General features: G+C 27.7%; 4 protein-coding genes across 4 annotated transcripts; 1 reads left to right on the top strand and 3 right to left on the bottom strand.

The window, feature by feature from the left end:
* Window positions 1-2434: 2434 nt before the first annotated feature.
* LOC124910810 (flowering-promoting factor 1-like protein 2) lies at window positions 2435-2788 on the bottom strand. The gene has a single exon (XM_047451489.1). It carries the CDS (start codon window positions 2786-2788, stop codon window positions 2435-2437), a length of 354 nt encoding a protein of 117 aa, XP_047307445.1.
* A 6314-nt stretch (window positions 2789-9102) lies between these two features.
* Window positions 9103-9468, bottom strand: LOC124910737 (flowering-promoting factor 1-like protein 2). The gene has a single exon (XM_047451418.1). It carries the CDS (start codon window positions 9466-9468, stop codon window positions 9103-9105), a length of 366 nt encoding a protein of 121 aa, XP_047307374.1.
* A 5001-nt stretch (window positions 9469-14469) lies between these two features.
* On the top strand, window positions 14470-15640 carry LOC124910081 (NAC domain-containing protein 92-like). The gene is made up of 4 exons (XM_047450703.1): window positions 14470-14650; window positions 14721-14995; window positions 15081-15287; window positions 15380-15640. Exons 1-4 carry the CDS (start codon window positions 14470-14472, stop codon window positions 15638-15640), a joined length of 924 nt encoding a protein of 307 aa, XP_047306659.1.
* Window positions 15641-16335: 695 nt separating this feature from the next.
* LOC124910488 lies at window positions 16336-16733 on the bottom strand. The gene has a single exon (XM_047451133.1). The coding sequence runs from the start codon at window positions 16602-16604 to the stop codon at window positions 16401-16403; it is 204 nt and encodes a 67-aa protein (XP_047307089.1). The 5' UTR covers window positions 16605-16733; the 3' UTR covers window positions 16336-16400.
* Window positions 16734-17445: the final 712 nt, after the last annotated feature.

The raw sequence follows: 17445 nt of genomic DNA, 5'->3' as shown, positions 1-17445 counted from the left end.
TTTGAAATTTATGTATTATTATAAATATATGTATTAAATAAAATATTATTAAATATTTGAAATTAGAATATTATAATTATAAATTAATTTTAGAAATAAATTATATAGATATAAGTTGTATTGATTAATAATAATAATAATATCAGTAATTTATATAATTAATTATAAATATTATTTATTAATAATAAAATATAATTTTATTTTGTAAATTAATTTTATATATGACTATTATTTTTTAATTAACATTGTTATTATTTTTAAAGAATAATTATATTTAATTATATATAAAAGTTATCACATTAAAACTTTTTACTTAAAATAAAATAATTTTTTCTATAGAGATAAAAAAGTATATAAATTAAAAAAATCAAATAAAAATAAGTAATTGTGTATTTATTATTATTATTATTTAAATTTTAAAATTAAACACTTTTAAATTTAAATTAATATTTAGATATAATTTATTATTATTACTACATTTTAAATTATAATAAAGAAATTAAATTTTTAATAATTTATCAAATTAATTGTAAAATAAGAATATTATGTTTTATAATTGTTTATGCATTCTTGTAACCAATGTAAGTAGGTATAATATTAGACTCCTTTGTAAGGTATAAGTTATACCTAATTAATACAGTTTATATTTTTCTAATTTATTGTACATATAATTATATGTGGCGGGCAATTCCTTTAGGTTTAAAAAAAAAATCAACAAAAATTAATTTTCAATTCATTATTTCTCTACAAATTCTTATCATTTATTCGTTAACCAAATATTAAAATACTATATATTATAAATTATAAATTATAAATTTTTATTTTATTTATATATCAATATATTTTAGTCATTTACCAAAAATAATTATTATCTCCTCAAAATCATCAATAAACATTAATATTTTCTTTCTCTAAATTTTTAAAAAAATTCCAATCCGAACAACACTAGGACTTCCTTAACTTGGAAAACTTTTTTTTAAAATATTTTTTATTATTTTGTTTATTATAATCAAACTATCTTAATTTATATATATATATATATATATATATATATATATATATAATTTTTTTAGGGTGGAGACATGTTTTTGTACTGTGAACTTCAATAAAAGTGTTTGTAGGACCATTTAGGGATTCTCCATTTTCTTTCTTACAAATTTAGAAAAATTCAATATTTGAAAAGACTTATTCAAATACTAGTCATCTGACTCTAATATATATATATATATATATTTATTTTTATTTGAAAATCCACCTAGAATTTCAAACATAATTTTTTTCATTCTTTAAAGTACAAATTATTAATACAATCAAATTAAGTTTCAACTATAACATTTAAAATATTGAGATAATTTGGATAAAATTTTTAAATTAGTCAAACTCTTACCATTTTTAAGTGTATAATAATAAACTTTACAAGTTTAATTTTATGCAATTTAAAAAAAATGAATTTATATTTATCTATAAAAAAGTTATTAATTTTCAAATAAACAATTTAATTTTATAAATATAACATTTTATAATGTTATTTACTTATTATTATTTTTAAACTTAATTATATATATTTTGAAATGATCAATATATATATATTTTTAATTATATATAAATAATAATTATTATATATAACTAATATTTTTTTAAGAATAAACTCTTACAATTTTAATTTTAAGTAAACTCTCGATTTTTTTAATTTACAAATAGTCACCAATATTAAAATAAACCTCGATGATTTTAACTGCCTTAATTTGGACTCATTTAAAAACAAATACAGAACATTTGGGATAAGTTCAACTTACTTTAAAATCTAATTTATAGAAACTATTTGAGTTCTACCTAAAAACAATAAAAATTAAAAATCAAGTCTATTATTTCATATGGAAACAATAATCTAATGCACAACATCATATTACTATCAAACATTTCCTCCAATTAAGTACCATAGAGAGATTCTTCTAAACAAAGGATAGAAGATTACATTGAGCATATATATAGAATAACATATTTTGATTGATGAAACCTTTTCAGAATGAAAAACTCGTTTATTAACCGAACATGAAGACACGAGGTAAAAGTACTACATAAATTTAAATATCAATATGAAATTTCTAGAAAGATTAGTAAATATGTAAGATTATGCATCTCAAAATTATAAGTTTATTTTTGTAAAGAGAGAATGCAACATTGCAATTCAATCATCATAAAGTGATAAAAGATTTTTAATACACATTGGTACATATACATAAGAAACCAAGAAGTACTAAAAAGTGAATAACATAAGATCAGTAACACCTTACAAGTATGATAACTTGTTTATTTAAGACATAGGTACACATAATAGAGGAATTGAAAGGTAAAGACAAGAAGGGATACTCTTGATCAATAGAAAGATCAAGATGACATATGCTTACCAAGCTAGGTTTGTAAATATGTAAGACTAGACATCTCGAACATAAAAGACATTAGGAGTTTTTACGACAATGTCATACATATATATGGAGTTAAACCTCGAAAAGTCCCTAGGGAGAGAGATGAGATCAATTGAGTTATTATTCATGTGGAACTGAATGAGATCTGCATCACCACCATAATACCTCTCCCAACCGAGACCTCTGAGTAACTGCTCGAGGGATTGATAAGACTTCACCACTTGTCCAGTCGGAAGGTACACCAATTCCTTCCTCTTTCCAGCACTGTTACTAGATCGTTTTTTCTTATCACCATTTGGTTGTCGGTCTTCTGGATTATCGAGCCTCATCACACCATTTTGAAATAACCATACACCCGACATCTCTGATATTTATTATGTGCTACACTAATATAAAATGTAATGTTCTTTCTATCTTATTTTCTTTGACAAGAAAGAGAAAGGAAGATGAAGAAAATGATTGGATTGTCTGGGGTTTGATGTTGGTTTTGGAAGGTTTATATAATGACTTGGGCTGGAAAAAAACATGGAAATAAAATTAATAAAAATAGTTGTGAAAATATTTTGTCTGTCTTATGGTGTGCAATTTAGAATTGTGGGAGCCATATGAGTTGTATATGGAGGTGTTGTAGAAGAACTGCACTTTATGAGACATAAACAATATCATCTATTTGAGTTTATGATGATGTGTCATATAAGAGGAGAATTAATCTCTACAGTATTTGTTTGTACACTCACTCTCTCTCCCGACAAGAATCTTTGGGACTTGACTGAAGTCTTAATTTAATCTAAAAGTCAATATTTAGTATAAAATTCATTTCTTGTCCCCACTTTTATCACGTGTTATACATGTGATTCATTGATCTTTGTGATGTTGTTAATTAGCTCCTATTTATTATATTATGAAGTTATTAATTTGCTGATATATGAAAATTAAGTGATTTGCATAATAATGGTTTTATGTTCCTTATAGTATTTTAAGTTTCTCCATTATAATTAATCTTTATCTTATAAAATAATTTAATATTTCAATATTAGTGACGTGATTTAGTTAATCCCAAAAATAATTCACCTAAAATTGGGTACTTGGGGTGTGACTTCCGTGCCGACATGAAGTACAACACACGATCATGAACGTGACATTTTCTAATATCTTGATATGAGTTACGAACACGTACAACATGTGACGACACGACCTAATATGATTTTTAAAAATGTATAATATCTTTTATGATTATATATTATAAATCAAAGCACATATCAAAAGCTAAGTTTAATTTGAATATGGACTTAAATGTAATGTGAATTTACATTCATAATTTTAAACGATATAAAAAAAATCATTTTTGTAGCCGGTTGGGTTGTACAGCGTCAGCCGTACATGATATCAGAATTATAAACGTGAATAATATATAACTTGCACGACACGACACAAACTTAATCAGGTTTTCATGTCTAGGCGATGGTGACATACAGGCCCAAGGCAAACTCTATTTTCCTTTATAATTACGATGCATGGTATTTTTAGGTGAAAATGACAATATATACTGGGATTGAAATATTATGACATGTATTGTATCAAATGAGTACTTTTTGCTATTTTGCGTTGTTTAAATTTTTTTTATTATTTATGTTTTTTAAGTGTAAAATTAAAATCTATAGTCAGTGTTATTAGTTAGGGGGCATAATAACTTGTTATTTTACACCTCTTATTCTTATTTTTTCATGATAATGTGTGTAATATGTAGTGTGTATTATATGTATTAATTTAAAATATTACTATAATTTCCGATTAATATGTTATTTTGGATTCTGATTGAAAAAAATAGTTAATTATTACATTTTAATTTAATACAAAGTGTAATTAATTTATGTATCATTATTAATCTAAAATAAATGTTACTAAATAATCATATTTAGTTTGTAATATAAAGTAAAAGACTAAGGAAAATAAAAACAAATAAAATAAAGGAATATTAGCAAAAGTACTAAGAGAGCATTGATGACATATCAAATGTTGATAGTCTGGACTAAAGTTTCTTGATAAGCTGGCAACTACTAAACAACCTAGCTGGAAATCCAGAAAGGTTATGTCCTTTTTGTAGTTAGTTAGTTAGTTGTGTCTTTTATTGTCAACATTTTGGGAATATTTTTTTTTATTTGTGTGTATAAATTAAGTTACAGGTTCTTGGTGTGAAGAGAGTAGTTGCTTTTTTTTAGCAGGGATAATGTTGTGGCACGAGCCATCACATGGGATTTGCGGTCCATTTTTGGTTTTTTAGATCTCTTGTTATAGCTGCCTAAAGCCTAACCCCACCTCATGGCCCACCCACTGACTTGTAATGATCTAGATAAACTAATGTTAGTGTTTACTAAAAGAAACTCTTAAAAGCATAATGAATGACATTATATTTACATGTATAATTTTATTTTTTGAAAATGATTTAAAACTCGAACTCATGTCTAAGAAGACATTCGTTCATGGGTGTTATACCACTAGTTATGAGTCTTTATAATTTTTTTATATTTAATAAAGCAATAATGATAATAAAATTAAAATTCATGAAAATTAAAAAATTAACATTCAAGAAAGACGATAATCTCCCCCATACTGACTCCAAAACTTCTTAGAATGAACCTAATAAATGTTATAATAAAGTTGAATATAATAACTGAAAGTATAACGATTATTTTTGATTAGATAATTCATCAAAATATTATAATTACATTGAACCAACGTTTAAAAGAGCACGTCTATATGATGACTCCAATTCCAAACATTCTAACAACTATCGAGAAACTCGAACATAATCCATTAGACCTCACCATACCTGATAGACTATAGAACACGACATGCCCCGCGACATTTCCATCAAAATGTGGAGATGTTGATTCAACTTTCATAAGACATATTCACTTAACGACTGACTATATATAATACATTTATTTTTCATTCATTTTTGTCCGTCAAATCCATGTACTCCCAACAAAAAAAAGAAGAAGGGAACCTTAATCTTAAAATCACACGAATTTTTTTCTAATGACATCTTACTAAAACAAACCATTAAATAAGTTATAACAATGTCTAAATAAAACAATCCATGTCTTGATAATATATTATCATAGTAAAATTATAACGGATGATATGTTTATAAAAAAAATGTTTGATTTTGGCTAATCGTTGTCGTATGTGTCACAAAGAGGTTGAATCGACAATTCACTTATTTTTGTATTGACGATGGATGACTAGTATTTGAAGTCTTTTGTAGAGTATTAATGTAATTATTGGGTGATACCTGAGTTTTTAAGTAGTTTACTTGAGAAGTTTGAATTAATGTGACTGATATTTATGAGCTCGATAACTTTTTGAGTTATCGTTGTTTTTCTTTTCTTTTCATGTCATATTTTGCCGTTATGCAACGATTTTTAATTAATAGGACCTTCTTAAAAAAAATTAAAAAAATATATATTATTTAAGTTATTTAAAAATAATATTCAAATAAAACAGATAAAAAATAAGCAATTTTTTTTTTTTCAAATTTATTTTATATAGTGAAGTTAACAATCAACATTAAATAAAGAAGCTTTTTAAATTGATGTACACAATCTGTAATTCCAATTAACCCAAAATATTAGGCCTTGTTTGACAAAAAAGGGTTATTTAGATTAATATAAACTCAAAATACATGAGGATTTTCATCATTATTACTTATCAATTATCCACATTTATTATTTTTATAAAATTTAAAATATTAAATATTAAAGACATTTTAGTCTTTTATATTATCACTATTTTTTCCATCTTCTATGATTTTAATATTTGCTTATGTGCTTCAATGTGATATTTGGGATGGAGTAATAATTTTTTGCAGCAAAAAATGAAAGAAATTTATTGGATTATATATATTTTACATGATTTATTTTATTTCAGTGATAAAATTTCATCCACTAGATAATTTAGCGTGAAAAAAGTGACTTTTAATATCATTAGGTAATTCAAGCCTAAAAGACCTTATCAATTTCGATTTTTTATGAAAAGAATAAAATGAAATCATGAATATGAGATCTTAGGAAAATAAACTATGATGAGGTTAAGCCCATTCAAATTAAAAATCAATGTTAAGCCGCATCTACTATGAAACTTTATTTTTTTTAAATATAATATTTTTTTTACCTAAATTCAATTCAGGAGATGCAGCCTAGATTGAGGATTAAAATAAGTGAATTACTTTAAATTAAAAGTTTAAGTTGAATTTGAATATATAGTTTAAATTAAATATATTTAATTATACGATGACTTGGTGCAGCAATTTTTAAGTCTTCATTTGAATTTGAATAGTCTGTGTACAAGTCAAAGTCAAAATTATACTAATAAAAAATCTATGTAAAGAAGTTATATATGTTAATTTTTTAAATATGTTGACATGTTTATAAGTTTATATAGAATATTTCATATACATGAGTATATTTGAGACATCCTATCAAGTTCCTAGACAAATTTAATATTATTCTCAATAAAAAACTAGACAAAATACTTGTTATAAGGACAAAGTTATGTTTGGTTGAAATTTTTTAAATAATACAATATCATTCCACTTCTAAATCTAATTAATCACATTACTAATACATAAACTAAAATACTTTATTTTAAAAAATTATTTTATCATTAATTATTAATATTCTTCAAACATTTTATCTAAAAATAATAATTACTTAGTCAAAATCACCCTCAATCTTGTAAATACTTCCTAAATTATTTAAAAACCCTCTATTAAACAAGGACCGAGTTATTAACTAACTTCTTTAGGTGATCCGTTGAAGATCACATGTACAATATACAGGGGCGGAGCCAGGATGAAAGTTACCTGGGGCTGACTCCAACTTGCACCTCGGATTTAACTTTCTATATTCGGTTTTTTTTTCATGTAATTGATACAATAAATTAATAAATTCAAACATATACAATAAAAGATGTATGAACATTTACTTTATGAAATTATGAAAGAAAATAATACATTCAAAACATTTAAAAACAACATTATTGAAGTTGTGCCCTTCTATTCTTTTTAGAAATAAATTCTTTTAATTATTGTATCATTATCAATGTTTCAGGACAACTCTCGTTCAATATAGACGATCATAGAATCTGTTAAAAACTCTTCTTCTATCTTGTTATGAAGAGTTGTTTTCACGAGCTTCATAGCTGAAAATGCTCGTTCCGTTGTTGCTGTAGAAACGGGAAGAGTTTAAAACAAGACGAATCAACCTGTCAATTAAATAAATATATTAGTATAAGTAAACAATATAACTATATTTCATAGATTATAACAAATGATAAAATTACCTATCGATCAAATTGTAGGTTTTTGACTTATTTGTCTCAACTAATCTTCGACATAATTCAGAAATAGTTGATAAATTCTGAAATCTTTCATTGACGGGCATGTCAAACTCATAGTGAGCCAATTGTGTTCTCAAGTGGTGCAAATCTTGTGCATCAAAATCTAGATGATAGAATTTCTCAGCAAGTTGATAGATGTGATCAACATTAAGAAGTTTAAAGTTGTCTTTAGGTTCCAAAGCACCACTGAGCGTAAGAAGTTCGACTGCCTCGTCCTTGAATCTACTATTGAGCTCTTCAATTTGAAAATCTATTGCAGCAACAAATACATCAAATTGATAGTGGTGCTTAACTGTAATCGAATCCTTTTGTTGACAAGAACGACTTCTACTAGATATGCTCAAAAGATTTGATGAATGTATTAAACATTTAAGAAAAAAAAATAATTGTGGGCATCTTTATAAGAAAAACTATAATATATTATATAATATAATATAATAATATATTATATTATATAATATAATATAATAATATAACAATAACCGCGGATGTTTTTTAATTTAATTGGGTGGAGCCCACCATAATCAAAAAATATTTTAACCGATTGAAAAGTTTGATATTCTTTAGAGGGACTTTTATTTACTTTGTTTTTTTTTTTTAATTTCATCGGGTGGAGCTCACCATAATAAAAAAAATATTTTAATAACTTGGGTGGGGCTGGAGCCCACCCTAGCCCCCTTGGTGGCTCCGCCCCTGACAATATATAGGTTAACATAATGAACATATAATTAAAAAAATGAGTAATCAAAATAAATTTTAGACGCTAAATTAATTGTGGATCATAATCTGTGTGTTTTCAAAATTATAAATCACATCACATCTAGTTTATACATATTTCTCTTTCATATTAATTTAGCTTTATTATAATTTCTGATCCACATTTAAGTAGTTAGCAAGTTCATTGAAAATCTCCTCTTCATCATAGAATCAGTCAATATTCTCCAAACAATTAAATCCTTTTCATGCATTTTGAAGTACAAGAAGGGCCCGTCGTAAGAATTTGAATATCAATGTTATTGATATTATTTGTTTTTAATTAAAATCATTTGTAACAAAACGTTATTATTACACAACAACGATTGAGCTTAATCATGTAATTAAACAGGCGGAACAGATCGAGGGATTAACATGATTATTAAAGACGAGGTTTTTATTGAAAAAAATAATTACAGCTTCATATATATATATATATATTAGACATGCAATATAATATATTATTATACATATGCATATGATGGAGGAGAGATGCAAGGCATCGGAGATTGGAGAATAGAGATTAGAGATCCCTGACATGGAAGAAATTAGGGTTCTTGACAACGATGTCATACATGTAGATGGAGTTGAACCTGGAGAAGTCCCTGGGAAGTGAAATTAGGTCAATGGAGGAACTCCTGTGGAACTGAATGAGATCAGAATCACCCCCATAGTACCTTTCCCATCCAAGACAACTTACAAGAATCTGCTCCAGATATCTATAAGACGACACCACTTGTTCTGTCGGAAGGTAAACCAACGCCTTCCTCCTGCTCCCCGTCGCCGCAGCCCTTCCACTGCCGCCGGCCTGTTCTTGATCCAAGTAATTACTGCTATCTGAACCAAATCGAACCACTCCATTATTCTGGAACACCAACATCCCTGACATGATGATGATAATAATCTTCTTTGTTTGTCCTAGCTAGGTAATTGATTCGATAGATAGAAAAAGAGAGAGAGAAATGAATGGATTGATATTACTCTGATGAATTGATGAATTTATAAGGAGGTATATTACATAGGATATGAGAGCATGCATGCATGAATGCACGTAACTAGATAGGTAGCTAGAGTTTGATTCATGAAAAGGTTGTTGTAGTTCGATATTCTGTATAGCTTTTGGCCGGAATTTCATGTGGGGGCAGGCTGTTTAGCTAATTAAATATATATGGATTCCTTTTGTACAATAATGCTTTTGGGCGCAACGCCATTCCTTCACCGTGTGCTCATGGCCCATTTATCTCCGAATCTCTCCAGCTGCTAAATCTCTCTTTCTATATATAAAAACAAGAATCTAGCAGGGAAAATGACGACGTTGATTGAGCTGGTTCATTTTCTATCTTTCTCTATACGTACCCTTCATGAATCATAATTCACCGTGTTTATCATGTGATTGCTAGAGATATATATAAAGGACACCCTATTTTAAAACATTCTTTCACTTCATTTCTCTATAGAAAAATTATACATTACTAGCTTATTTAGTTCATGGTTTTCTTTTTTTTTCAAAAGTTTAAACTTGGAGAATCATAACTTAGACCTTTTTCGATTGGAGTTTATTTAAAAAAAAAATGGATATGTGATTTTGAGATTAATGTTTTTTACTTAAATGGTATTAATTTATATTGATAAATATATTTTTTTTAAAAGAGAGGTTATTTTAATATTTATTTAATGAATTGAGTAATATAATTAATAAAAAGAGGACAAAATTAGGTTGGATTATGGTTTGATTTTATTTTAAGAAACCCAACCAAACAAGAACTTCATGTCTAAATGGTCGTGAATTTGTGTTTGTATACATGTATCATTTTAAAAAAAAATTATATTTTATGATAAAATAAAAAATTATATCACATAATTTAAAAATTTTATTAAAATAATTTTCTTTTAGTACATATTTACTTAAACAAATTTAATCTAATTCAATGACATCTTAATTTCTTATAGAATGACGTTAACCATTTTTAATAGTTATTACATTAAAATTACACTAAAAGCTCAAGCAAATGAATTAGTTTGAAGTACTCTTATATACCAATTCATTGATTGTGCATAATCAATGTTACAATAATTTTAAATTTTTATTTCTGAGCACTTTTAAACTATGTGCCATCCTTTTATTTCGATAATTAAATTCTTGAGAAATTATGTTTTTAGTACCCCCAGTTTAATATAGTTTTAATGAAAATATAACTTTACTATTTGAGATAGAATTATTCCATTTTAATTTATTTATGGAGTTATATTTTATTAAAATACTCAATCCAAGAGTCTCCTCATCAAAATGTTAAGATATTAAAAAATTGTTGAAAGTGCAATAACTTTTAAACTATATATTGTTGTACAGCAAATTAAGAGAAGATGCAATGCATGCATTCGTGTGTGTTTTTGTTTTTAAGATTTTGTCTATCCGTACACATTCATCTGAATGTTGGGCATTTGCTTTTGCTTTGCCATGTCAAGGAACAGGTTCGGATTGGCCCACGTGGCTTCACATGTGACTACGTGGTCCCAAATTTAGCTTCTATTTAAATCATTTTGGATTATATATATATATATATATATATATATATATCTATATATATATATATATATATATATATATATATATATATATATATATATATATATATTACACAACCCATTTTTATTAAAAATAAATAATGTTTTTACAAAATTTTGGCAAAGAAATTAAGATGAAAATATACCTAATTAATGTGTCTTAATTATAAAATCACCTAATTAATGAATTTTAAAAATATCGTTATAATAAAGTTGAATTACTGAAATTAAAGATGAGATTTGCAACTATATTTTGTATTGATCCTAACGATGAGGCCCAACAAGTTGGATTGATTAATATCGAAAAAAATACATATCCGTCTACGACGTTGAGCGAGAACCTTTTGATATATAACAAGAAAATCTTAATTTTTTTTTTTGGCTAGTTTCGTCTCCCCGTTTCCATTTTTGTATCTATGGTCATTTGTATAAAAATGAGGAGATCATTGCAATTGACCATCTCCTTAGGGACTGTCCACTTGCTTCCTTAATTTTGGGGTAAGTTCTCCGCATAAATGAGTCTCCTTGGAGCATTGCATATGAGAAAGTCACAATTATTTCTGATTTTAAGGCGCTCTAAGCTTCGTTATTTATGTCATTCACTTTTTTCTCATTCTGGTTATTTTTTTTATTTTATTTTCATCTTGTTGATTCATTCATTTTTTACAAAGACTTATTCTGCCTGAATCCTGAACTCTTGTAATCTTTTTACCCTCTTAAGTCTTTTTATTTAATGACATTATGTCGTTTACTTAAAAAAAATTACTCTCTATTTAAAATTATTATTATTTATTATATTTTATATATATTAATACATTTTTAGTCATTTATTAAAAAACATTATCATCTTTTCAAAATCATTATCAATCATCATTTCTTCTCTCAATGTTATTCAAATAACCCGTGATTCATATATTGAATCTTAGCCTTAATTGTTTTTTTTATCTAAAATAATTAAAAATATTTCATTCAATCTCTCTTAATTAACTAAAATATATACTAAAAAAATTATAAATATAAAAAAAACATATATTTTTAAAATTAACACAGATAATTTTTTTAATAATCCAAAATTTATTCAATTAATCCTATTCCGCATTGATAGTGGCTCTACAACTACTCTACTTTCCACCATCATTGTCAATGTCTGAAGTCCACAAATTTTTCCAAAAAAAAAAAAAACTTAAGTCCACAATATTAGTTGGGAGTCTCAGTATTTTATTATTCATAATTTTATTAGATTAGTAGGATTTTAACCTAGATGAGCACGCAAACATGATATAATTCTTTATTTAATAACGTTGTTGTTATTTCCGTTGCAATCAATATCAATTCATGACAATTCAATTTCTTGTAAGAATCAACTTATAGCTGGACAAACAAATCCCGCATTATATTTCTTGTTTAGCAATTGTCCTCCTTTATTTAATATTTCAATTATTGGTACATTTTTAAAGTATTTATATACTGTTAATTAAATGTGTAACTAATTAAGTATATATATATGTTACCTTACATTCTATATATGAAATCTAGACAGTTATTTATCTAACTTTTTATATATCATGATATGGTTTAATTTGTCAAAAAAAATATTATATAGGGAAATACAGGAAAATGAGAATGGGGTAAGAATATTGTTCAGTTTGACCCATATCCTTAAAAAGAAATTAATACATTATTTAAGATTAGACAGTACTCCATTAATTAATATCAATTCTAAATATTTATATATATACATATAATTGCATTAAACAAAAAAAAATAAGCTAGCTAGGTAGCTTCTAATATTGTGATATTAACGGATTAGCTAGCTTGATTATATATTCATGATCTGATCAATTAGCACACTAACTTAAGAGTCATTAGTCAATATATATATATATGCCTGAAAAGATGGATCGGACTAGGTTTATATATAAAATATAAAATAAAATTAGAATTAAAATGACTTATTTATTTTAACGGATGACAAAATTAAGCGTCATAGTTTTATTATGGCAAGTCGTGTCGTGTCGAATGTGTGTTACGCGGAGGAGATGGTTGCGCACCTCCTTTTGCATTGTAAGTCTGTGGTTGGGATTTGGAGCCTTCTTGGACTTTAACTGAAGTTTTTAATGAGTTATGTCTAAAATAGTTGTTGTGATGTATGAGTGAAGACAGTTAAATTGGCTGGTCTAAAACGGTGGACTTTTATTAAGTGGTGACGGTGGACTTTTATTAAGTGGAACCGAAGAACCTTCAATAATTATAGATGACCGTTGAGGTCCATTAAAACGTTATTATCATGACGTCGGCTGAGGTGAGATCCAGTAAGAACGTGGACTCGACGGGTGATCTCATGGTTCTTTTGGAAGATCCTTGTGCTCGATAATTTATGCATTTTTATTTTCACATTTGTTTTCATTTTTCACCGCATTTTTCATGTAATACATTTGTTGTTACTTTAACGATACTATATATAATAGCAAACACACTTCAAGGTTGTTGAATCATCTTCAATAAGCAGCGATCTATCTTGATTCTTGATGATGATATTAATTCAATTCAAAAAATAATTAAATTAAAGTTGGGACAGAAAAATGTATAAACTTGAAAGCGAATCAACTATGACAAGAACAAGATTTCAATTTATGATAAAAATAAGTATATATGTCACAATAATTTCAAACAAATATATTTTCTATATTGTAGGTTCTAGAAAATAGATAATTATTTGATGTACACCATCTCAATTCTAAAATACGGAATTACAATTCGTACTTGTTTAAACACCTTTCACATTTTTGGCCAACAAGTGAACCTGATAATTAAATTAGTAGATCGTGACATTATATATATATTATATTATTTGTGTTGACGTTTTCAACTCAAATAACTTTCCATTCTCTAGTAGTCATGCATATTATCTAGGTCTTTATATAAATATGTCATTGCATAATTGTTAGTCATTGCAAGGTGTTAATTAATTTGCCATGTATGTGAAGATCCAAAGTTGGTGAGAACTTCTTTGAGACACTCCTTCATATTCTTGTTAATTATAATTATTAATCCCTTAAGTATAACTTGACAAGTTTAATTATTTTCCCAACTTCTTGCGATTGCATGTCTAGCAAGAAATCTGTTTTAGGGTTTCATCATCATCATCAATATCTCCCTTAAACATAGATTTGTGCCCTAAAAAACAAATAGTCTCCAGAGAGATCTAACTAGCTAGCTAGCCCTAGATCCAACTATATATCATGTTAATCTTCACTTTGAATTATATTTTGTAAACCTTGATCATGATGTTTTGTGCATGTGTTGTAGCTAGTTTTGATCGATCATGGCAGCAGAACAAGATAAGAAAGAAGAAACATCATCACTGCCGCCAGGTTTTAGGTTCCATCCAACGGATGAGGAGTTGATAACTTATTATCTCATGAATAAGATCTTGGATGCTAACTTTACAGAAAGGGCAGTTGCTGATGTAGATCTCAATAAATGTGAGCCGTGGGATCTTCCTGGTAAGTTGAATTGTGTTAATTTGATCATTTAAAAATTAGGTTTAATAAATTTTCTCTTGTTTATGAATAGGGAAAGCAAAGATGGGGGAGAAGGAATGGTATTTCTTTAACCTAAGAGATCGAAAATACCCAACCGGAATTAGAACAAATCGAGCTACAAACACGGGATATTGGAAGACTACGGGCAAAGATAAGGAGATCTTCAGTAGCAACGCTATGTCTGAGCGCCTAGGTTTGAAGAAGACACTTGTTTTCTATCGAGGAAGAGCTCCGAGAGGGGAGAAGACCAATTGGGTTATGCATGAATATCGTATTCATTCCAAGTCTACCTTTAGAATCAACAAGGTCACATTTTTATTACATTTTTTTTACTTTGTATAAATTTTGAAGATAAATAAAATCATCTTACAATTATCTTTCTTAATCTCAGCAAGATGCATGGGTGGTTTGTCGCGTGTTCAAAAAGAGTGGCGGCGGAAAGAAATACACAACATCAAACCACCATCACCCAACTTCGACCACCATATTGCTGAACCCTAATTACAGCCTCGAGGCAGATCATACATGGAGCCGCATCAATAATAATAATATTATAATCGACGTGCCCAAAAATATCTCATCGTCTAGGAATGTTATGGTACATTAAATATTTTATTTTGAAGATTTTGAACAATTTTTTGTAAGGGATTTTGTTTTTGATTGTACAAATATTTGTTTGTTATTTTTAAGGTTCCCGAGATTTTAAACAACTATCATGCGGTGGCACCAGGAGGACCAAACGGGTGCTTTACTATATCAAACCTAAACCTTGGTGGTGGTAATATTTACCGGCAGGCGGTGACACATCAGCAAGATCATGTGACGTCATCGGGCACCAGCTTATACGGTGGCGGGCTGCCCGTGTGTTCTTCCTCGGGCAATTATAGGCATCAGTTTAGTGAGGAGGATCTCATGATGAGCAATTACTGGCCGGTCCCTCCATATAATTAGTTGGACCTGTCTATTGGGCCGGACTTTGTTTAAGCCCAACAAGCACTCGGTACTAACTAGATGATCAAATCAATTAGTAAGCCCGTAAGTGTAACATATATATTTATATATATGTTTGTTTCTTAATTTGGATTAATGATTCCTAAGTTTGGTTAAGGTGGCATCAAACCAATTAAGCTGCCTCTTTTCAATGTTATTATTATATTAAGCCTTCAACTTTCTCATACAATTATTTATTTTGTTTTCTAATATTTAACTTGTCCGGGTAGGTTTAGAGGTTTAGGTGGTGTACAATTAAAAAACATTTTATTGAATGGCTAATGAATTTAGTGTCACAAGTCCAAAACAATCTACAAAACACCCTTTTATCCTGAAAGATGTACTGATTTTGAAGGTAGAAATAAGTCCTCATGACTTGTTTAGGTACAATTTGTACCATAATCTTATAACAAAAGCATGACTTATTTAGGTCTCATGACTTATTTATGTACAATTTGTACCCTCATCTTACAAAAGAATGATTTATTTAGGTAACAAAAACAAATTATTGCAAATATTTGTAAATTTATACATAAACTCTATAATCCTCAAAGCAAGCTTGATGATGTACTTGAAGAAGTTTAGAAAGATATATGAATATTGGAAGAAACATATGTATTAATTAGGGAAATAAACCAAATTTATTTAATAATAATAATACAAACATAGATACAAAGTCTCTTGTAGTAAAAGAAGTCAGACAGCTCTATATATGTATGAATTAGTTAGGGACGACAAGGCGGCGCGTGCAGAGAGTGCAAAAGAAACGGCGCTTGGTCTTAAAGTAAAAAGGAAGGAAGCAGAATCTCCATTGACTCTCCACATCCATGGCTTGAACACTTCCTCCGCAGAACGGACACGCTCCCGGCGCCGGATGCCGACCCATAACCTTCTCCTCCTCGTCGCAAACAAAAACCAGACACATCTCTATTTCACTTATATATCCAACAAGATTATTTACCCTCGATAATAATAACAATCAACTAATTCAAATTCCACCGATCTTATCCTGCTGGGGATTTGTATTATTGCGAATCTGATGCTAGCTATATATATAATATCCCAACCACCAGATAATTATATATAAAGGAAAGAATTGTTTCGTTGCCAAGGAAAAAGAGAAAGATCAACGCAGGAGAAAACGCGTACGAGAATCCAGAACATTCCAGTTTAATATTACTGCCGTGGTGATGATGCAAGCGGCGGTTCTGGAAACTTCATGATTTTTGGTCAAAATATCCAAATGGGGGCTCTAAACTTTTAAATATATTCAATTCGGACAATTCATTTTCAAAAATATAATTTCAGATTCAAATTTGTTTCATTTTGAACTAATTATCACCAATGCTTAAATTTAATATGAAACTTGTTACAATTTATAGAATCATGACAATATGAAAATACCACTTTCATGACAATATGAAAATACCACTTTCATGATATAACTTAAATATCGTGTTAGTAGTTCGAACAATATTATTGTAATTAATTATATGAAAAATTAGCTAGGCCTATTAAAGGCACACAATCTAAGGGATGAAATGTGAGAGTTCTAATGTAAATTATAGAATGAATACCCTTATATAAGTTTAATTTAAACTTAGTTGAAAAATACAAATTATCTTAATTTTATCTTTAAATATTTTATTTTAATAAAGAATTAACATATTAGAACACAATTTGCTATCAAAGACAAAGTAATATCTCAATAACAAGTTATGGGCCTAGGCCCATTCCTAAAGCTTTCTCATTAGTTTAAATAAAGA

This window comes from Impatiens glandulifera, chromosome 7 (genome assembly GCF_907164915.1).
Source record: "Impatiens glandulifera chromosome 7, dImpGla2.1, whole genome shotgun sequence".
In the NCBI taxonomy this organism is placed as follows: Eukaryota; Viridiplantae; Streptophyta; class Magnoliopsida; order Ericales; family Balsaminaceae; genus Impatiens; species Impatiens glandulifera.
Note: the sequence above shows the minus strand (reverse complement) of the source record. Positions and strands in the feature narration are given on the sequence as shown.